This window comes from Lactuca saligna, chromosome 4 (genome assembly GCF_052625555.1).
Source record: "Lactuca saligna cultivar CGN05327 chromosome 4, ASM5262555v1, whole genome shotgun sequence".
NCBI lineage: Eukaryota > Viridiplantae > Streptophyta > Magnoliopsida > Asterales > Asteraceae > Lactuca > Lactuca saligna.
In genome coordinates this window covers 157,504,473-157,526,667 of record NC_136420.1, presented here as the reverse complement: position 1 = coordinate 157,526,667, position 22,195 = coordinate 157,504,473, and the positions used below count along the sequence as shown (strand labels likewise).

The 22,195-nt window shown below is 31.8% G+C and overlaps 2 protein-coding genes and 1 long non-coding RNA gene across 3 annotated transcripts; all 3 read right to left on the bottom strand.

Annotated features, from left to right (window-relative positions):
* LOC145040286 (uncharacterized) lies at positions 1-1,246 on the bottom strand. The gene is made up of 6 exons (XM_078988233.1): positions 1,222-1,246; positions 818-902; positions 602-729; positions 433-517; positions 207-342; positions 1-99 (listed from the first exon to the last, which is right to left on the bottom strand). The coding sequence occupies exons 1-6, from the start codon at positions 1,244-1,246 to the stop codon at positions 1-3; spliced, it is 558 nt and encodes a 185-aa protein (XP_078844359.1).
* A 4,399-nt stretch (positions 1,247-5,645) lies between these two features.
* On the bottom strand, positions 5,646-9,713 carry LOC145038881 (boron transporter 4-like). The gene is made up of 14 exons (XM_078987099.1): positions 9,621-9,713; positions 9,217-9,322; positions 8,970-9,052; positions 8,694-8,886; positions 8,468-8,606; positions 8,199-8,364; positions 7,946-8,112; positions 7,697-7,870; positions 7,517-7,612; positions 7,311-7,427; positions 6,888-7,210; positions 6,497-6,776; positions 6,285-6,422; positions 5,646-5,878 (listed from the first exon to the last, which is right to left on the bottom strand). Exons 2-14 carry the CDS (start codon positions 9,318-9,320, stop codon positions 5,843-5,845), a joined length of 2,016 nt encoding a protein of 671 aa, XP_078843225.1. The 5' UTR covers positions 9,321-9,322; positions 9,621-9,713; the 3' UTR covers positions 5,646-5,842.
* Positions 9,714-20,208: 10,495 nt separating this feature from the next.
* LOC145038880 (uncharacterized) lies at positions 20,209-21,837 on the bottom strand. The gene is made up of 4 exons (XR_013679614.1): positions 21,612-21,837; positions 21,339-21,516; positions 20,713-20,797; positions 20,209-20,288 (listed from the first exon to the last, which is right to left on the bottom strand). It is a non-coding gene; the product is annotated as an uncharacterized LOC145038880 (long non-coding RNA).
* Positions 21,838-22,195: the final 358 nt, after the last annotated feature.

The following is a 22,195-nucleotide window of genomic DNA, read 5'->3' as shown; positions in this document are numbered from 1 at the left end:
TCAATCAACTTTCTTTTCACACTTTGAACACGCATCATAATACCAATCAATATCTTGTCGTATACCGTAAATTGTACCAACAATGATAAATTTCCCGACCTAAAAAAATATAAAATACAAAAAGATTCATAAAAAAAACAATGCAACTACAATAAATGAATAATATAAAACAAAACCACATTAAATAAACCAAATTATTCACATACCTCTTGTGGTTCTAGCAAATCGACAATATTTTTTACTTTGTGATTATTCAAAAAGTCTTCATATTCATTGTATGATTGAGAGCTATCAAAAGTCAAAGAAGAAGAAGGGTTTTGAATTCTTCGTAATCCAACCAAGCTGTTTTTTTATTTAGGAAAATAATTATGAAATTAGTAAAATTATTAAAAAGAAACAAAATAAGAATGAATAATTAAAATAGTTTGTTACCTATCTGTGAAGGCCAGAATTTCGGGAATATCAGCATTTATGAACATACATGTGTGATCAAAATAATTGTTAACAGAAGGAATTCCTGTTGAAAGAAAATAAATTAGTCAAAATAATGAGTAATAAAAAAGCGTAAAATAACGAAGGTTGCCTTTTATAAGAACTATACCGTTATAGACATTAAGTCTTGCAAACTGCAAAATAATAACCACACGACCAACTTGCTTATGAGCTTCAAGATAAGAAATCATTTGGTATGCGAAATCTGCAAACAATGTGACGTTAACCTGCAAACCTCTGCAGAAACAGCAAAGGTTAAATGTTTATATAATAATAATAATAATAATAATAATTTAATATATAATATAATAAAAGTTATAATTACTCTAAGTTTCTGATTTGTAAAGTTAGCCTATGTTTCGATATGCTAACATCACGGGAATCCAGTTTGCCTAACGAAACTACTTCACCTATAACATATAGAAAATGATAATACAATATGTCAAATTTATGTAAAATTAAAAAATTAAATACAAAATGCAATAAAATAGGGGAAAAGTACCAATTGAGATATTAGATGTAGTTGTCGCAGAGATAATGGTTTCAAACGATACAAAACAAAACTCATATTTTGTTTTGGATTGAAAACCAAGACACTCATGAACAGTTGTTTGTCCATGCAAGTTTAACTTGGAGGTTACATCACTTATTTTAAAAGTGTATTTGTTTGGAGCTATAATGGGGGATCGGATGTAAATAGCGTCATCTTCTTTTAACTTGGAGTCAAACCTTTGGAAATCTTTTCAGTAGACATTGGCTCTGATTTTTGTACCCTATTAATATATTGTAAGAATATTATATATATTGCTGACCAATTGTATATTAATTTATTTAATTTGGTCAAAGTTGAATCAATTATTCGACCATGAATGAATTTGAATAATATTATTGGAATGAGCAAATGCAAAAAAAATGATTTTGAATAATGTTATTGTAATAGGATATTTTACCATTTCATCCATTAATATCATTTCAATTGATTTCACAACAGGGGGGTCAGATTCGGAAAATGATCTCCACAACCGGATGATACACACTTTTAGTGTGTAATCATCCCTCATATTGTCTAAGTCGCTGATCAAAGTGATATTTCTAGCTGCCATTGTCATTACAACAGAAAGACATACAATATTAAGGATAAATAATGGAAGAAAATTACACATAGAAAATGTAAACACAAACATAATTACAATTATGTCCGTAGAGTAGTAAACATATAAAAACAGATTTGGCCATTACAATTAAAAAAAAAGGCAGGATGAACGGGCAGGAGAGATTTGTCCTTTAGAATTAACAAAAAGAGAAAATGAAAGTATGTTGCTATTGATTGTAACGTTTGTTAAAGAATGCATGTAGGGGTAGGGGTATATTCGTCCAATTTGATCTACTTCATAGTTAAAGAAGGCATAAAATCGATATTGGAGTATATTTCATATTGATCAAATATAAATAAAGGGTAAAAAGGGTATTTTACCAATAAAAAAATAAGTAGCAACAGCAGACATATTTGGCCTTTAAACTTAGCAATCACAGAAAATGAAAGCATGCTGAGAAGTACAATTTTTTTTATGGTTTCTAAATAAAAGCAACGCCAAATTGAAAAGTACAATTTTCCTATTGTTTGATATTGTTTGGTTCCTGTTTTTGGGTTTTTTATTTCTGCTGGGTAGTTGCCATTGTAATTACAACAGAAAGACATACAATATTAAGGATAAAGAAAGGAAGAAAATTACACATAGAAAATGTAAACACAAACATAATTACAATTATGTCCCTAGAGTAGTAAACATATAAAAACAAATAAACACTAAGTCGGATATACGATCAAAAATTTTAATTTTTTATTTATGTAAAGTCAATTAATGTATTTGAAAGATTCATCGGAACAGTAAAAAACACTAACTCGGATAGAAAAATATAAAAGAGTGTTCCAATGTCTAAAATACACATGAATAAAATAATTATGTTCAACTGTTTTTTGTCATTGCTGAAGGGTAAAATGGTAAATTTTTTGGTTGAAACTGTATGCATGCACCTATTTCATGTGCATTTGATATACCACTTTTTTTAATTAAATCATATTTGATACATGTTTTTTCATATAGCTAATATACTCATAACAAGAAAAAGAAAAGTACACTACTTTATTTGCACATGAAAGGTAATTCTGTCGAATTATTTTTTATATATCTATGCATAATTAGAATCTTTATAATCATAATTGTTAAGTATTCAAACTTTCATCAGTAGACACAATTATGACACACATATAAAGGAAGGCTTAAAGTACAAAACACACATCGAACAAAAAGAAAAGTTTTTGCTTAAAAGTACAATACACATGAATAAAATAATTATGTCCAACTGTTTTTTGTCATTGTTGAAGGGTATAATGGTAAATTTTGGGTTGAAACTGTAGTAGAAAGGAAAATGTTACAATCAAAATCAATACGAATAGAAATAAAATTTTATATTTATGTTTTATGAATACGGGGGCATTTCTGTCACGTTTTATAGAAATGAATTCTTCATTCAGTTTTTAATTAATATGTTTTTTCTTTTTTATTATTAGTTGATTGTATTTTGTATTACTTGACTGGTAGGTTCTATTTTGAATTAAGGGGCAATTCTGTCATGTTTCATAGAATTACATATTTGTCATTGATTTGAACCGGTTTACACCAAAAACATGTTAATCAAAGGGAAATAGGATATGATGTAGGCTTAAACAGAACCATTTTTAGTTTTTAATATTACTGAATACGAAATTTTCGTTTTTGCATTACCCTACTACTATTTACTTAGCATTAAACTTTAATTCAATGTCACTTAATATGTTCATCCATGTTTTATTCATGTAGGTTTTTTATACAATCTTTACACGAAAAACGTCTATCTAAACATCAAGCATTTGAAAGTGGACCAGGTGTAAAAAGTATTTCATATTTCCTAATGACCGATGTTTAGCAGTTCGTAGTAACAACCAAATGTTTAGAGTAAAAAAAACAATGATAAGCAGAATTTAAGTAAACATATAAAAAAAGAATTTGTCCTTTACAATCAACAAAAAAAAAAAAAAAGGCAGGATGAACGGGCAGGACAAATTTGTCCTTTAGAATTAACAAAAAGAGAAAATGAAAGTATGTTGTTATTGATTGTAACGTTTGTTAAAGGATGCATGCAGGGGTAGGGGCATATTAGTCCAATTTGATCTACTTCATAGTTAAAGAATGCAAAAAATCGATATTTGAGTATATTTCATATTGATCAAATATAAATAAAGGGTAAAAATGGTATTTTACCAATAAAAAAATAAGTAGCAACAGTAGGACAGATTTGACATTTAAAGTTAGCAAACACAGAAAATGAAAGCATGCTGAGAAGTACAAGTTTTTTTTGGTTTCTAAATAAAAGTAACACCAAATTGAAAAGTACAATTTTCCTATTGTTTGATATTGTTTGGTTCCTGTTTTTGGTTTTTTTTTTTTTTTTTTTTTTTTTTTTTTTTTTTTTTTTCTGCTGGGACATTTATTTTTTGTGGTTTTTTTGTGTTTTTGTTTTTTTGGATGCTATTTGATGTGTTTTTTTTTTTTTTTTTTTTTTTAATTTTAATGTTACCCGAAGATGTAAGATTGGTCAACTTAATTAAGTTATAAAAATATCAAATTAAGAGTATATAATAATAGGATCCAAAAGTGGATAAGATTGACAGATATAAATAAAAGGTAAAAAGGGTTTTTAAGGGGTAGATAGGTTGTTAATATCATCTTCTTGGGCGTACATGTATATACACTACAAAGAGAAAACAAAAGATGAAAATGCCCTCCAGCATTTGATCCAGTAGATAGAATGGATAAGCATGAAAAATCAAAATTAACAACGATTGATGAAGGACGAAAATGCCCTAGCCATCATTATTGTTTGATTAGCAATCTGAAAGTAGGTTTTTAAGAAGCAGGAACAATTTTCGATTATGATTATCACACGCATACACATTGAGAATTGAGAAGCATAAACTGTTGTGTAAAAAACAACACATAAATTAAAAAAAACACACAAGAAGATTCAACTAATAAACAAACAATCTGAAAGTAAGCTTTTAAGAAACTTACCGAACACCTCTTTTCTGCGATTGAGTGGACGATTTTCGTCTGTGATTAAGTGGATGATTTTCGAGCACGATTGATGAAGGACAAAGGAGACACAATTTACCAAAGAAACGATTGATATAAATGTTTGAAATATATATTGACTGTAATACGATTTCCATTGAATGCAATTGATAGCATTGATAGCATACCTTATATAAAAGATCAGATACCATAATAAGATGCTATGAAACGGGAATGTAATGAATTTTGGAGTTAATATCCAGACCTGTTATAACCGAGTAATTCTAAAGAAAACAGGGCGTACTATATGTTTTGATACGTAGTTGAATCAAAGAGGGGTATAATAGGTATTTAACTTTGTAAAAATTCAGCTCTTTTCAATGGACACGTGGATTTAGGTTTTGTTTATTAGATAGGGAGATAGATAAATGTGGCATTATACGATTAGGCATATACCAATAATAGATAGATTAAGAAATATAATTTACTTCAAAACCACTTTTCAAGGTTCTGTTTATACAAAAACTACGTTTCACACCTCTTCTGATTTCATATTTTTAGTACATAATAAAAACTGATTATTATTTTTTATGAACTACGCCATTAAAGAAAAGTCAAAAAATTATATATTCTAATCTTATAAAGAATCAAAATATATATGTTTTTTTTATCAAAATTAGTAACATAAGATGTCAATGTCTAATTTACAATAGAAATGTCAAATCCGTGAGTGTTTTCAAGCCAAAAAGTTTTTCAAAATGAAAAGCTTTTTCAAACCGAAGTTTTTTCAAGAATCTTGCTAATTAGCAAACTCTTCTTTTAAGCTTTTACAATGATGTAAAAACAAAACATAGATAATCAAATGGAAAAAGCTCGGATACACACATTTTTAGTTTTATTTTTTATTTTAAGCTTTTTCATAACCTTTTCTACGCTCTAAGACATTTCACTTTTATCAATTGCAACGGGTTTGTGGCCATTTGAGTTGAGCTAAAAAAAAAAAAAGAACAGGAAATTTCTCATGCTACTTAAGAGCCCAATTGTCTGATTTTTATTATCAATGTTCCATTTGGGCTTTAACGTTTAAACCAACTTTTTGTACATTGTCAATTACATGATCAAATCAAACTAACACTAACTACTACCCTGACCAAATGCATACAACTACTCATTACCTTTACAAGCATCATAGTTGCACTCTGGTTCGCTATCCATTCCATAACTGTCTTCTCTATTTTTCACTCAGACTGGATATAGTCTCCGTGGTAAATTTGCTGCAAAAAAAAAAAAAAAAAAAAAAACGTTTTATGAGTAAATTACAGGTTGGTCCTTGTGCTTTTCCATTTGTTGAAGGTTTGGTCCAAAAAAGATTATTGTTGTATATTTGCTTATTTGGTCCCAGTTGTTTCATTTTGTTTTGGGTTTTGAAAAAAAAAAAAACTATTTCGCCTCACAAAGCACAATGGTGGTAGCCTTTGCAGGGAGGGGTAGTTCCAACTTTTATGGTATTAATACTTAAAGCATAAATAAATGACAACAGATTAACACCAAATATAAGATTAGGCGCAAAATAGTTTTTTAAGACCAAATCTATATGAATAAATTTGAAAGCATGATGTATAAGGTTGAACGATAGGAATTGAAGAAAAAAAAAAAAAAAAAAGTAAGTGTAGTTATTACCTGTGTGCGTCTATCTTCTCTAAAGCTAAGATTCCGAACCTTAAGCTCCCCTCTATTTGTAGTCATTTGATCAAGTATTTCCGCATCACATATCGCCACGTCATCTTCATTGTTCCCACCATGTCCACTATCTGATTCCTGTATATACAGAGAGTAAATCAATTCTGAATTCCGAATTCTGAATTGTGAAAAGTTAATTAATTAGTAATTACCCTGAGATTGAAACTAGGAGGTCGTGTTGGACTACCCACAATTTCCTCATATTCAGCTGCATCAAGCTCCCTGAGATAATGGAGGTGGAATAGTTTTGGTAGAATGTGTTGGCGTATGCTGATGAGAAGAAAGAAAGGAACTGGGAAGAGAATTCCAGCTACAGGGACCCACGTGACACCATAACATACAAGGAAATAGATGATTTGGAAGACTGTGAATATGACTATGCTTCTAAATGGGACTGATTCGATAAAAGAAGCGTGAACCTTTTCCAGAACCCTGCACCACATAGAGATATATAGATCGCAATTGTTTTTTTTTTTTTTTTTTTTAATATAAATTAGTGATCAAAACATATATTGGTTGAAAATGAGAGAACAGAGAACTGACTTGTATCTTCTGCCAGAGGGGATAAAGAGAAGCAAGATCCTTTCCCAAAACTGGTTTCCAGGAAGACTATCAATGGCCATGTAAGCAAAATAGCCCCAAAGAACTGAAGTTGGTATTAATTTTATAAGTGGCATTGCGCAAATAGATCCTGCTAAAAGAAGCGACTGCAGTAGATTGCTGACCCTTTGCTCATTAACTCTCACAGGTAAGTGTGCATCGATGTGCTCCTCAGGATCAAACTTCACATTTGTGTTTTCTTCTCCATCTTCTACTTTCATCACTGCTTCTTGCAAGTCTTTTAGTTCTTTAACTATTGTATTCGTCTGTAATGTAAGAAAAAACAAGTTACAAAAGTATACTTTGACAATTGTGGAAATGTGTTGCTATTTCTTGTGTTCAACACTTGAGATACTGAAGATTTACAATTGGAGAGCTATCGATTTCTATGAAAACAGTTTGCATCTTGTTGTAGATCTCTGAATTGGTAGCTTTTTGCTTTATGCTTTCCTTAGCACTTGCTACTAGCTTCTTTCTAATAAACTGCTAGAATAAAACAATTATATTATTAGAAGAAATATATCAATGAAATTATACGTTTCTAATTATATAATTTCCTTTTGTAGACTTGCCTGTTTTTTGAGAACTGCTAGGCTTTTAGTGTGCATGGGTGATTGAGGCAAGACACCATTTGAAGGAGGTAGTCCTAATAATCCGCAAAGCAACGTCTGAAAACAACATTTAATAATTTTAAAAATATGCATCTGATTGTTAACATATTAATTATAAGTTAATAATATAGAAAAAGGTACCATGAATCCAAGCAAAAGAATGTCATAATGATAGGCTGAAGGATTCTTGAGGTTGAATTCTTTCTGTTGAGCCAACTGTGAAGCAACACTATGATCAAAGAAATAAAGCCCAGCTATCATAAGAGCTGGGATGAAGGCTGCAAAGATGTATGCAGGAGGAACTTTACCCATATCCTGCAGTTAAATTCAAGGGAAGAATTAAGATCTAATTATGAAGTTTTATTATATAAAATGTCTACAAATATTTACCTTGATAACAGTCCAATGGTATGTTGATTCAGATTCCCATAAGAGTGGACTAAAGAGCCTTCTTGGAACACCAGAAGGGAGTTTGTTTGGTACACTGAAAGAGACAGCTGTCCACACTACAACCATCAATGGGACTCCATAATCTGCTATGAAGCTTCTGAGTCGCCCTAGATTCACATAATAGCAGTTATGTGTTAAGATGATAAGAATCTAAACCATATTTGATAAAAAAAAAAAAAAATACTCCATTCACCTGTTCCAAACCACCATGATCTTGCTTTCCTGCTTTTTAATGCAGTGTATAAAAGCCCAAATGAGAATACAACTGCAAGAATACCATTAGTGTAAAGCCATTGAAATTGATACTTCACTCTATTTGGATCCTCATTTTTAGGAATCTTGAACTCGCTCACCAGTCCCTAAACCAACAAAATCACAACTAAATGTTATGAAACATGAAACAACAGTAACAAACTATTAGCTTTGAAACTTTTTCCTCCATTAGTGACTTTAGTTAATTACCTTGATGGCCTCTTGAATGAAAAGAACAGAAATTAACATCCCAAAAGTTTCCCCTGCAATCCTTGTAAATCTATTGATGATAACACAGGCGTTGAAAATTGCAAGAATGAACAACATCAGAGCTGTCCAAGTGCATACCCTGCAAAAATTGTGTCGCTATTAAGACATAAATTAGGAACTGGTGATTCAGAAAGCATGGAATACTAGGGTTCTTCTGTAAAATTACCATCCAGCCCATGCCAAGAACAGTTTTTGCCCCAAATCTTGCCTCCCTTTAGCAAAGTTATACAAGTAAGTGTACATGATAACAGTAGGTTCTGCTACTCCTAATATCAGAAGAGGTTGTCCACCAAGTATTGAGTGTATGAGACCACATATAGCAGTAGAAGTCAAAGTTTCAACTGTGCTCAAACTTCCATCTACAACAATAACAGTTGAAAAAGTTAACTAATTGCCATTTTGAATCATCTAATTGTATTTACTTTCCTCTTCTATAGAATACCTGTATCTCTACTAAGTTGCTCCCCAAATGCAATGACAGGTAGTGCAGAAGCAAAGAAGATGTATGTAGTTGGAGCCAAAATCCTACAAACAATCATAATTAGCATTTTGAATCAATATAGTTCTCAGAAAATAGCGACTCAAAACAGTCGATCTAGTTGAAATGCTGAATCATTAGGTTATACATTCATAGAGAACTACGTATAATTTGGATCATGCACGTAAACCAGAGGAACGAAGAGGATTACCCAATTCCAGAGCGAATTCCGACATTCCAATCCTGTTTATAGCACAATGCTCTTCCTCTAACATCATGTGCAATCCCTCTGAATGGAGATTTCAAATGCTCCATTCCTGAAATTGTATAAATGTCGATCAAGAGTAAATAATCAGTTTACACTTTTACGATTTCAAATAGATTCATTCAGATTCAATCTCATAATCTCATTCTACGAATTGATTATCGACTTGTTATCCTTATATACAAACACATTTTTTAATGAAATCATCTAGACTTACAAAATTTCAAACAACTAACATGCAAAGAAGACGATAAATGATGAATGTGCAATAGTAAGATGAATCATAACTGCATTATACTGAAGAAAAACACAAATAATCTGCAAAAATAAAATAGTTCATCAAAAAAAACCTGACGAAGAACGGTGACAAGTGACTCAAAACTGCAACTGTTAGAGTCAGAATTCAGAAAATCAGAAGTCAACCTTTTGAGGCAAAGTGAAAGGGTCTGATAGGTTAGGGTACTCTGCGTACCACCAACCTTTTTGTATTCTACAACTGGGCCCACGAAATATAAGGAATCTAAAAATTTAGCTAAGAATAAAAGGGGTCGAAACTCGGAAGCTGTACAATATCATGAACAAAATCTATTAAAAATATAAACTATTAATATAATGACGTAAATTTTATAATCATATTTCGACCAAAATTTTACTCTTTTTGATTCTTCAACTAGTCCATTTTTCTAACTCTACCTTATTTTATAGTGTTCTTGTTCCAACTTATCAAAGGGGAAATAACTTTATCTTAACTATATTGTAAAATATTTTTGATAAATCTTGAAATTTAAGAGATATACAATATAAAACTTGATGTACAAATAAATAAAGCAAAGACAAACAAATAATATTTTATGGAATGTTGAAATCATCATCAACTCTTATCAAATTTGGATACAGTGGATTGAATAGTTGATTATAAAATTTAAACTTGTTAAAAACATATCAATTTGTTTATCTTTTTGTTGATGTCAAAAATTAAGATTTTCTAATTTGTTTTCTAAAGTGTTTGGTTGCGCGACAATTGGTAAATTGAATTCTATTATGTATTATCAAATATTGGGAAGGTTAACTATATCACAAAGAATTGCTAATTCGTAAATTAAAAATTAAGCCTCCAATTAAAATGTCATTTAGAAAAGTTGATAAATGTAACCTTTGTTAAAATTAAGAAGCAGTTAAGTTTTCATTGGTAAATATTGCTTGAAAATAAAATTGTTGTTAAATTTTCATTGATTAAAATTGCTTGAAATAACATCGTTGAAAGGGAAACTATGTCGTTTCAACACCATGTATGATTGATCTTTTCTCTCTCTAACATTGTTTAGAAAGAACAAAGATTGATCTTTTTGTATTACAACATTACCGTTAAATGTTTATTATAATATATATTAATTTTTAAATCATTTTTTTATTTTATGATTATACACTTTTACTCACGTCATATTTTCTTCTCAATTTCCCACATCTCACCGTTACCTCTTTTAGAATAGAGAGAGTGATGGTGAGCTTAACATGTTGTCATCATATTTTTAGAAGCCACATGGTATTTTCCAAAAAAAAAAAAAAAACATGTCCACCTTGTAAAACTATTCCCCGCCCCCAGAACAAAACGATTTAGTGCCCCTACTTTGATGTCTGCCGCATTACGTGGGTATACCACTAGTAGGTAACAAATGGTCATTTTTGTAAGCCAGTAATATTTTTATTTTTTTTACATGATTTACTATTAAACTTATAATCGTTGTCAGATAAATCACATTTATCGGTTATTACACTTTTATAGACTATTACAGAAGTATTCAGTTTACATTTTAAAGAGACAACGTTAAACTTGCATCATTAAAATTATACTTGTTCAATGAACTACATTAAACTCATATTTTATATACCGTTTATCATTAAACTAACTTTTGTACATTCAGTCACTTCAATTTTTTCTGACCATCTTCTCCGGTTAGCACTTCTGGATTTGGTAAAAATCTGCATGGTGTTAGAGAGAGCATGTTACCTTCATTAAACGACAAATGTGAGCTTACTCTCGAGTCCATATAAAACTTGTTATCTAGCAGTTGTTGAACGAACATAGATTGGAATACAAAGGCCAAATCAGTGAATTGAGGAGCATTTGCGTGACCACCAAAAGCTGGAGCGTTCATTTGTGGAGGTAGGGCATGTGGTGCAGAAAAATAGGTTGCTCGTATTTTTGTTGTTGTAGAGTCAATGTTGCAGCGGAGTAAGGGAGCGATCCAAATTGTTGGGGGCTGAAGATAGGAGGTTGTCGAAGCCTAATAGGAAGGCTAGCGGTTCTCGACGTTCTTTATATCAACGAATCCGTATTTACAAGGACATCAACTTTCGATAAAATTGTCTGGGCTAACGAACAACCTATTTTTGTTTCATATTTTATGACATACACGACTGTATTATGTCGAACGCGAAACTTCGAAAATTCTTTACTTTTTCATACAAAGTTAGATTTTGGTATTCTTTATACTCACGTGTTTGTAATCATGACTACTATAAATTTTGTTTAGATTATTTATTCAAAATTAATCTTTCTATTATAAATATTATTTAACGCAATTCGTTAAATTTATAATAAAGTTTTATACAAATATTATATGCCCATAATATTTGTCCATAAGTATATACGCAATAAATAAATATAATTAACACTTATACAACCCGTATTGTGTTGATTCTTATACATTTACATTTATCATATTCAATGATTTTAATTATTAAAAAAAATGGTCATAACTCTAATCATTTTTAAACGTCTAGCTTGTACTTACAGGCATTATAGTTCGAATTGGACCAATTATGTTCTGCACACCCTTGGCTTGCCGATGTCGAGCACCATACCAGTTCCCCTCCCAAAAAAACATCAAACTTGATATCCCCATGTGGAAATGTACTCTTTCTTCTCCCTTGCCATGGTGCACCACTCGTAGACTCCCTCTCTTCTCCCTCGCCATGGTATATTTGAGTTGGAGTTTGGCTAAAATAGGTTACGATGAACTCAACGCTACTCCTACCGGCCTTATAAAAAAACAACAAACATTAATAATTGTACACATGAAAACTTTTTGGTGGCCCTAAGGCCATTAGAGGTTGGTTTTTGTCAAGCTTGCTAGTCTAATATTTTGAATTGATATAAATACTAAAAATCTGTTGTTTTATGTTGTATTGTATTATTTTGAATATTTTTTAATCAATGATTTTTCATACATCTTCATGGTTTATTTCTTTAATTATTATTAGAGTAAATTACATGAATCGTCCCTCGTATATGTGCTAAAATGCACATTCAATCTCTATTTTTAAAAATTAACTCGGACCGTCCCTCGTTAGTTTAAAACTTGCATACTTCTTCTCCGAACATAAAAAGAACATTTTTGACCTTATTCATTTCTTTCTTTGATTTATTTATTAATTATTAATTATTAACTATTAAAAGAAAGTGTTTAATATATTAAAAAAATTGTTTAATTTAACATATTGTCGCACCACCATTTTCACCATTGCCATTGACCAACACCAACACCAACACCACTACCGTGGGTCACTGGCTTCAATACTCCGATGACTGTAAAACATCTCCGATGACTCCGAAACATCTCCAAAACACCCCTTCCCTTTCCCCAACTCCGTCTCCTTCTTTCCCAAACTTTATTCTTCTCCATCGATCCTACAACCACCAACAGTAAATAATATCACCATCGGTCAACACTAACACCACCATCGGTCAATTCTATCACCACCATAGCTTGCCATAACCAATGTAAATCACTACCACTAGATCCCTTCTTCACAAACAAGAGCAGAAGGCATAGGAAGAGGATGCAGTATGGATGAAGTTACTGAAAATATGTAACATCTCAAAAGTCACAATAAATTTAAACTTTTCAAAAACAATAATTCAATCGATAATGTTTACAAAACATTATTTCAAAAGTGTTTCTCAGAAACTGAGTGTCCCAAAAATCCAGATAACATAAAACGAAGGATGTGCATGATTACGCCTTCGCCTTGCCATAGTCCTCAGAAGTACCTAAACCGAAACAAAAACTATAAGCCATTGCTTAGTTAGTTCCCCCAAAGTACCATCACATAACATAACAACAACAAGATGCATACAGATCCTTCAGCATGATTGGACCGCCTCACCGAGCCTTCAGCCTATCTAGATCGCTTTTTGGGACTTCGGCCTGACTGAACCGTCTCGTAGGCCTTCAGTCTATCCAGACCTCCCAGGGTGTCTTCGCCTTCAGTCTCAACTGGTCCGCCTCAACCAAGTAACCCATAACATAACAACATACACCATAATAATTAATAGTTAGTAGGTACATGTAGTCATATAGATCTAACAGATCATTACAGCATAACAACATCCTACATACCAGGATACAGATCTAACAGATCACTATAGCATATCAACATCCTATATACCAGGATACAAATATAACAGATCACTACAACATATCAACATACTATATACCAGAATACATATTTAACATATCACTATAGCCAGTGTTGCAAAACTCGGCCTACTCGGCCGATTACTCGGAATCGGCCCTCCACCGAGGCGAGTAATGTCAACTCGGCCAAAAAACTCAGATTTAGTCAAAATCGGCCAAAAATCGGTCAAACTCGGTCAAAAATCGGACAAACTCGGTAAAACTCGGGCCTACTCGGTCTTACTCAGGCCTACTCGGTCAAACTCGGCCAACTCGGTCAAAATCGGTCAAACTCGGTCAAAGGGTCAAAATTATCATAAAAAGAGAAAAAAATCAAGAATTTCAAGATTAATATATATAATGCACTTAATGATTTATTATTTAATACATACATGTGATTATTACTACATGTATATCTTAAATTTTCAGTAATTATCCACGTAGTGAGATAATTATGTGTATTTCAGTTTTTATGTATTCACATGTATCTAATTTTGGTTATATATTTCAATCAAATTATGATTTTAACTTATGATTTTGACATATATAATTTTCTAAAAAATATTTCTACATGAATTACCGAATCCGAGTACTCCCCGAGTACTCCCGAGTACTCCCTGGTACTCGCTACTCCCCAGTCGGCCGAGCAGGTACCGAGTAGCGAGTTCTACAACATTGACTATAGCATAACAATCATCCTATATACCAGGATACAAATATAACAAATCACTACAACATAACAACATACAGCGAACTAGGATATCTAATCCAATGGGTCGGCCTTGGTGCCTTCGACCCATAAGTATAGTGAGGAAAACTCACATCTCAATCCGAATACAGTCTAAATGAATCTCTGCTCCAACAACCGGCTATACTTGACTCCTAATAATCAAAACATTTTCCATTCTAGATTAACAACAATTTTCCCATAATGCCTTTGATTAAACTTAGTCAAAGCTCAAAGGTTAAGTCAACACTCAGCCGAGTCAACCCAACTAAGATCGACTTAGCTGAGTATGCTTGGCGTACTCGCTTGTTGACCAGACGACGGGGCTCTGACCGCGTACACGCATCGTACCACTTGGTACGTCCAGCATACACACCTGGTCAACCTTTTTTCTCATTAAGAGCTTAATACATCAAGTCCTTACGTCTAAAGTCAGATCCAAGCCCCAAATAACGTCCTTGACCATAAAGTTTCCAACTTTATGGTCTTGCATGGCCAAGAAGTGCTTAATACTAAAAACCTTATCTACTTAACCCATTAAGACCTTATAGCACATGCATGGAAGGGAATAATTGATCAAGTCCACATTTTTATGCCTCTAAGCACCTCAAAACGTCTGAAAAGGACAAGAGGAATGGACTAAAGCATGCAATACTCAAAAAAGGTCAAGACTTGGGACAAAATGATCATGAATCAAGAACTTAGCAAGATCTTAAGGAAATACAAGCCAAGTTTGTAACTTTATACCTCTTGGAGGTTGCTAAAGAGATGAAGATTCTAGATCCAAAGCTTCTTCAAGCTTCCAAGGTGGTTTCACTTCCCTCCTTCTTTAAAGCCACAAATGAACACTAAAGTTCAAGCATGCTTAAACAAGGAATTAAGGTTTATTAAGGTCGAGTGGGGGGGGGGGGGGGGGTTGATGAAGGTTGATAAGAGAAGAGGTTTGGAGGCCATAAAGATGATTAAATAGGGTCCAAACCCTAAAAATTAGGGTTTATGGCTCACCCACGTATGCCCCACGTACTCTAGGAGTACGCCTATCATACGTGAGTTCGCCCCACACAATTACAAAAATGCCACTATGGGCCATTTTGCAAACTTTCTCATACATAAGGGCTACAATGCAATATTTCTTCATACTAGGGTTAAAACTGAAAATACCTCATCATTGAGATCTTGCAAAATATAGAGATTTTATCATGTTTGATGCTAGAGAAGGTTGAGCAATTTGAGATGAAACACTAGGCAACGATGACAATCAGAAATGAAACACTAGGCGGCAATGATCTGATATGATGAGGTGAAGTTTCGAAGATGGAGTATATCAGAGAAGGAGGGGGAGAGACATAGAGGATGGTTGTGGTCCATTGAGCTCCACAGTGGTAGTGCATATGTGAGGAGGCGACGACGGCTTGGAGGCAATGGTGGCAAAATGTTGCAAGGGATGAAGCTGGTGGTGTGAAGGGGACGACGTCAATGGTTTGAAGGGGACGATGAGTATCTCTGATGGTCGGATTTTGATTTCACATGGGAAGTGAGGTTTTAAGATGAAGATAGAGAAACAGGAGGGGATATCTAGGGTATCTAACTAAATGAGGATTGGTTGTGTAAGGGTGAGGGCACACTTCATTTTTTATATATTATAATTAATAAAAAAAATCAATAAAAAGGAAAATAAACAAAGGCAATATAGTTTTTTAAAATCTCGCAAGGTGTAGATTTAAACAAATGAGGGATGCAATGTGCAGCTTTTAACCAAATAAAAAACAATTCTGGTTAATTTTTTAATTTTTAAAAATAAGGCCCAAATATATATATTTTGACCTCCGTAAGTAGGCCTGTTGAAAATACCCAATACCCGATTACCCGACCCGACCCATTTTGAATTCAGGTAGATAAGGTCAGATAAATTGGGTTTTGGGTCTGAAAATTCGGGTAATCGGGTAACCCAGTATTTAAATTGGTTGGGTGTTGGGTAGGTTTAAAAAAATTCGGGTATATCCGAATACCCGATTTAGAAAAAAAAACTAATTAATACATTAGTTATAATAACTATTAAAGTTGTATCATTATTTTACATAATTATTGTTCCTTCTAGTTTAAACCAAATGTCACATGATTTCGTTATTTGAACGGTATATAATAAATACAAAAGAAATTATTGAAAATGAAATGAAGTTTTGAACAGAATGGTACAACAAATATAATGAAAATGATTAAGAATGTTACAACAAATATAATGAAAATGATTAAGATGTTAGATTCCCCTTCATTTTCTTTGTGCACTACGAATATTTTTTTTTCAACTATGCACATGTTTCTTTTTTGTCATTTATTCTTTGTGAATTGAAATATAGATATATAATTGGTCCCTGCATTTTAGATAACATGCTAAATTTTTTTATTTATAACTTTTATGTACTCACCTTTTACATCAAATAATGTAACATGTTTGGTTAATCCAAATTTGATCAAACATTGATCATGTACTCCATAAACTGTTTTTTTTTTTTAAATTAAAATTTGAAATGGAATGCAAAAATCACATAACATATTATAATGACTTGTATTGTTATGGTATATGTACTTGTTAATTGTAAGAAATATTTTGTTATCCAATTTTTTATTAAAGCAACCAAAATACAAAAAAAAAATTAAAAAAAAAAAATCAATAAGTGACACTTAAGTAATTTTTGGGTACACCCGAAAATACCCAACCCGACCTAAAACCCGAATTACAATATAGGTCGGGTATTGGGTATTATTATTTTAATGAAATACCTGAACCACCCGACCCGTTCTACCCGAAACCCAAAAATTTTAACTGATCAACACCCCTATCCGTTGCATCACCCCTATCCGTAAGACGATGCAACGCTTATTATTATTCTAACATTCTAAGATTGCTTTTTTCTTTATAATAGTCCATTTACGTCATATAAAATTGGTATCAACTTCGTGAAAGTTCAACGTGCACAACATTCCAAAAATACTTTCAATATTCAATGATAAATCAGTAAAAAGTAAATAATTAATTTAGAACTACAAAAGTGACCCCCGTGTTTTTTATTAAACGATTTCGAATAGGAGTTTACGGTACACAATTTATTGATTTATTTATCGAAACAAAAACTTCGTCTAATAAGCAAAATGTTTTTTTTATCACACGTTTGTAGTACGCTAGCTGTTGTTTACTACATATACCAAAATTAATTTTTAGGCGGACAACATTGATATGTTTGCTTTGTCGAATGAATGATGGACTGAATCTGATAGAAACTCCATTTACCGAGTTTACTCCTTAATTCGTAGGTCATTCTGATTTGTACATTCTTTTGGTTCTTCATGTGAAATTAAAATTCTACAAAAAGAAAACAGGATCAGTTAATCTTTTGTCATCATCAAATTAAAGTCATTACGAGCTACCTAATTGTTAAAGTTAAATCTCAAACATATAAATGAAGAATAACACATAGTACTATTAAAATTTTAGAAAAATCAATAGAGACGTTAGTCAATGCAAGTAACTCAAGTATTCAATCACTTCCTTCGGATCATAATGTATCTGTGATTCTGTTTTAAACATATTTTCCCATCACTATGAACTGCACCTAAAAAATAAATAAGTATAATGGCTAGCAAGCATGTTAAATTTCGTTGATATGGTAATTTGGTATAATATGTAGCTTTTTGAAAGTAAAACACCTTAATATGAAAAGAAAAAGGTAAGCCGTGAGTGTAATGTTGGAGTGGAAAGGAATAAAAGTAGATTGCTATAATACATACAAAAATGTGGAAGTTTATTCCTATTTCTTGTGATTATCCCATTAATTCACTATGTTAGACGTTTAAAGAAGCCACGAATTCCAATTCTTTAGGTCTAACATTCAAATAGGAGTTACCAAAACACTCTTTCAAGATTTGTAATTTATCTGCACTACCATAAGTGAAAATATGTGACATCAATTGAGCATTTGGAAAAAAAAGAGGTAATTTAATAAAAAAGGCTACCACTATCGTTTTTTTAATGTTTTTATGGCCTATGAAAACATCATTTCAATCCACCATGGAAATCCAAGGTAGCCCGCATCATCATTAAGGCCTTTTTTAAACAAATAAAAAAAGAAAGAATGTGTGATTTAGTTACCATCTTGCTTATTATGTCTCATGCGTGTATGGTGTACTCGATGAGGTTCAATTTTAGTCACCATGTCTTGTTGTTGACTTTGTTCACCAGAAAAGGTTGCCATTTGAACCTAGTTGTTTGTTGCCACCGGAGTTGTTATGCCAATGAACTTGATTAATAGAGCTCGGAATAACCCATTTCACCTCCTCATGTTCTCACCCTGCACATTTGTATATAGTTGTGGAAAATTATAAACTTAAACTTTTATAAACAAACTGAAAAAATTAAAACATTATGAGAATAAGTTTTATAAAGAATGTTACAACTCACCACTTGTTTATTTTTCCCTCAATTTCTCCAACTATGAAATCTTTTCTTTTCAAAAAATTTCTTAACACATTATTCAATTTATGCTATCATAGGATTGCTAGTAGCAGAAATTGCCTTTCAAATACTTAATAAGGAAAAAATTATTGGGAAAGCTTAAAAAAATCATGGATATGGGAAGAGCTTCATCAAGAACGGAAACTAAGGTGCTGTTTGTTTTTTCTGAGGCAAAATGTCTGCAGTCTGCGGACCACATCTGTAGACCTCTGCAGTAGAAGAGGTGGACCAAACGTCTGCAGTCTGAAAAAAGAAGACTGTTTGTTTTTTTAACATCTGCGGGCTATTAAAATAAACTGAAATCTAAATAAACTGATTTTTTAAAACTTCAAAGCGAATTTTTTATATATTTTTATGACTTTCTTATAAATATATAACGAATCTAGATCAACTTTTATGTATTATTATATAAAAAATAAAAATAAAAATGGTATTAATTCATATACATATTTGATAAAAACCAACAACTTTGATTGTAAAGTTATAATTAAACATTATAATTAGTGATCAAAGAATTTGATACATAAATAGATGGAAATAAACTTCGATTTTTTCAAATAAATCTATTAAAAACGTATGATAAATATTTTCTCGAGAAATTGATGATACTTTATTAAATAAAGTTTTACAAAATTTTGGCAAAAAAATATAAGAATATATTATGATTTTTTTTTTCATATTTATATAAACAACTTCAACGTCTATTATTATAATAAATTTTTATTTATAAATTTGTTAAAAATATCATGTTTGTATCGTCAAATGTTTTTTTTTTAAGTTTTGTAATTTTTTTTCATATTGTTTATCATTAATAAAGTTGGAAAAAATATAAATTAAAAAAAAAACTTAAAAAAAATAAAGATATATATGTTTTTTTAAGCTAGAAGATGTCTGAAGATGTTAGAAGACTCTGGTCCACATCTGCGCCAAGAAGAGGGCGCGCAGACATTTTTAGGTCTGCAGTCTTCAAAAAAACAAACAGTCTGCGAAGACTAATGTCTGCGCGTGGTCTGCACGGCGCAGACAGAAGATATCTCGCAGATCTGCAGACAAAAAACAAACACTACCTAAATCATAAGAACATATAATGTTTGTAGGCGTTTGAGTATGGGATTTTTCATGGTATTGCTATAAGTGGTATGGAACAGTAATTTTTTTTTCTATACACATGAAATATATGATGAGATTCGAATCTGATTTCCTTATATTCACATTTACTACTATTTACTAAGGGGAAAGTGATGTTTACCTTGAAGCATGGAAAACCAAATCACATGTACTGCTAGGTGACCTTCCTTCTTTCAGTTGTTCATTTTCACACCTAATTTTAAAAAAAAATTTAAACAAAAACATAATTAGGAAACATGAAAGTAAATTAAGATGGTAAAAAAAAAGAGCACTCTGTCCTTAAACAAAAAATAACCAAACCGCGGCTACAAAAAAGTGACCCTTCTGTCATTGGACTGTTAACGTATAGTTATTGTTGGAACTATCTTCCATTTATTTTCAGGAATGTTCATTCAAATTACAATGGTTGAATAGGAAGAAAAATAAAAAGTTCAATGTTATTTTCTGCATATGATACAAAGTTTATTATCCATTTTCTGGCTTTGTAAAAAATAATTTGGAACACAACACAATGGAAATGTACATTAAGCATATTTTTTATTGAGAAATAAAAGATGAACAAATTGTATTTAACAAAACACATGGAATGATTAATCTAAGTAAAAAAGAAAACTCACCGGTGACAGATTAGGCCCACCAAATCACCGCAGGTTCAAAAGAGTACATATAGATTAGTCTGATTTTCATCTTCATAGTGTAGTGCTTGAAGAAAAATGTAAAACCTCAGTCAAGTATATCAAATAACGAACCCGCGGATACAATTATACAGATAAAACTTATAATAAAACTCAGTAAAATGATGTTGAACATGTAATTAAGCAAATGGATTAAGCCAAGTTATGTGTTTTTTTATTACAGAACATAAACATCCTAGTGTTGTCGTTTATAATCTCTATTGGGCATATGAATTTGCCTAGCAAGGCAATCTAGTAACAACAATTTCAAATATGTTACAAATCAAAATGATACACAATTCCATCTATTGTAAAACTATTCCGAAAAGACTCATTAAAATCACCAGATGTGAAAAAAAGGCAAAGCCAAAGAAGCGGGTAAAAATTATGAGGGAGACAGAACATAGAGCGCGACAGGTGGAATATAATGATCTTAAGAACCTTGATCTCTTCGTTACATGAGTGACCTCCTTTCCAATCTTTGTTTGGTGTGGAGCCAACAAATTAATACACATATGGTAAAAAATGATGAAGACCAAAAGCTATAAAAAGTGTTGATTATAACTTACCCCAACTATAACTTGTGTGGTTTCTTTGATGATATTTGTGGTTATGGAACTGAAGAAAAATATAATGTGGTAGAAATAGAACTTCTTGTATCTTCGACTGCTTTACATGGGATTGTTCTTGCTGATTCATCAAGATGGATATCCTTCTTTGCTAATTTACTTGGCCTACATGGCTTCTCTATACAACAATCGATCACCGAACAATAAAGAAAATAATGTTTTTATGATTCTGTAAGCTTTAGATCGTTATAAAAATACTAAGTAATGGTTTACCTAAATATAGTAATTTATCCCTCCTCCAACAATGGCTGGCAAGTGATTCCTGGATCCTATGTGATTGATAAGCTGAAAATAGCAAATTTCTTGTGATAAAAAAGACATTCAAATGGAAAATATGGAACCAAAAGCAACAAAACAATCATAAAACATGAATGAATGAGATGGCTTCTCTCAACACATGGTGTTCCAGATGGCTTGATCAAGTTTTGATTAGTTTCTATTGAAGTGCCATCAGATGTTTTGTTGCTATCTTAACTTTTTTCTGCTATATAGCTACAGAAACACAAGTATAAGTGCACCAAATCATATTATTTAAGTAGACTGTCACACCCCCAAACCAGAACGGCGGAAACGTTCGGGGGCAGAGGACATCATATTCAGTATCATAACAGTTCATATAAAGGAAAGTACACACCACCATATATATTAATGTTTCCAAAATGTTTACATAATTGTATTCGTTACATGTTCAAAAGATAAATACATAAACATCTTTCAAAAGAAGTAATTAACGTCAGCACGTTAATCCCCAAAAGTCGATTTCCAAACCTGTTTAGCGGTTCCCTGAGAATACAAGT

Coding starts and splice junctions, on each gene's coding strand:
- LOC145040286 (XM_078988233.1), bottom strand. CDS start 1,246: ATGTCTACTGAAAAGATTTCCAAAG. Junction 730..817: donor TTACAAATCAGAAACTTAGA/GTAATTATAACT, acceptor CTGTTTCTGCAG/AGGTTTGCAGGTTAACGTCA. Junction 343..432: donor ATTCTGGCCTTCACAGATAG/GTAACAAACTAT, acceptor ATAAAAAAACAG/CTTGGTTGGATTACGAAGAA.
- LOC145038881 (XM_078987099.1), bottom strand. CDS start 9,320: ATGGAGCATTTGAAATCTCCATTCAGAGGGATTGCACATGATGTTAGA. Junction 9,053..9,216: donor GGAATTCGCTCTGGAATTGG/GTAATCCTCTTC, acceptor GATTGTTTGTAG/GATTTTGGCTCCAACTACAT. Junction 8,113..8,198: donor ATCATGGTGGTTTGGAACAG/GTGAATGGAGTA, acceptor ATGTGAATCTAG/GGCGACTCAGAAGCTTCATA.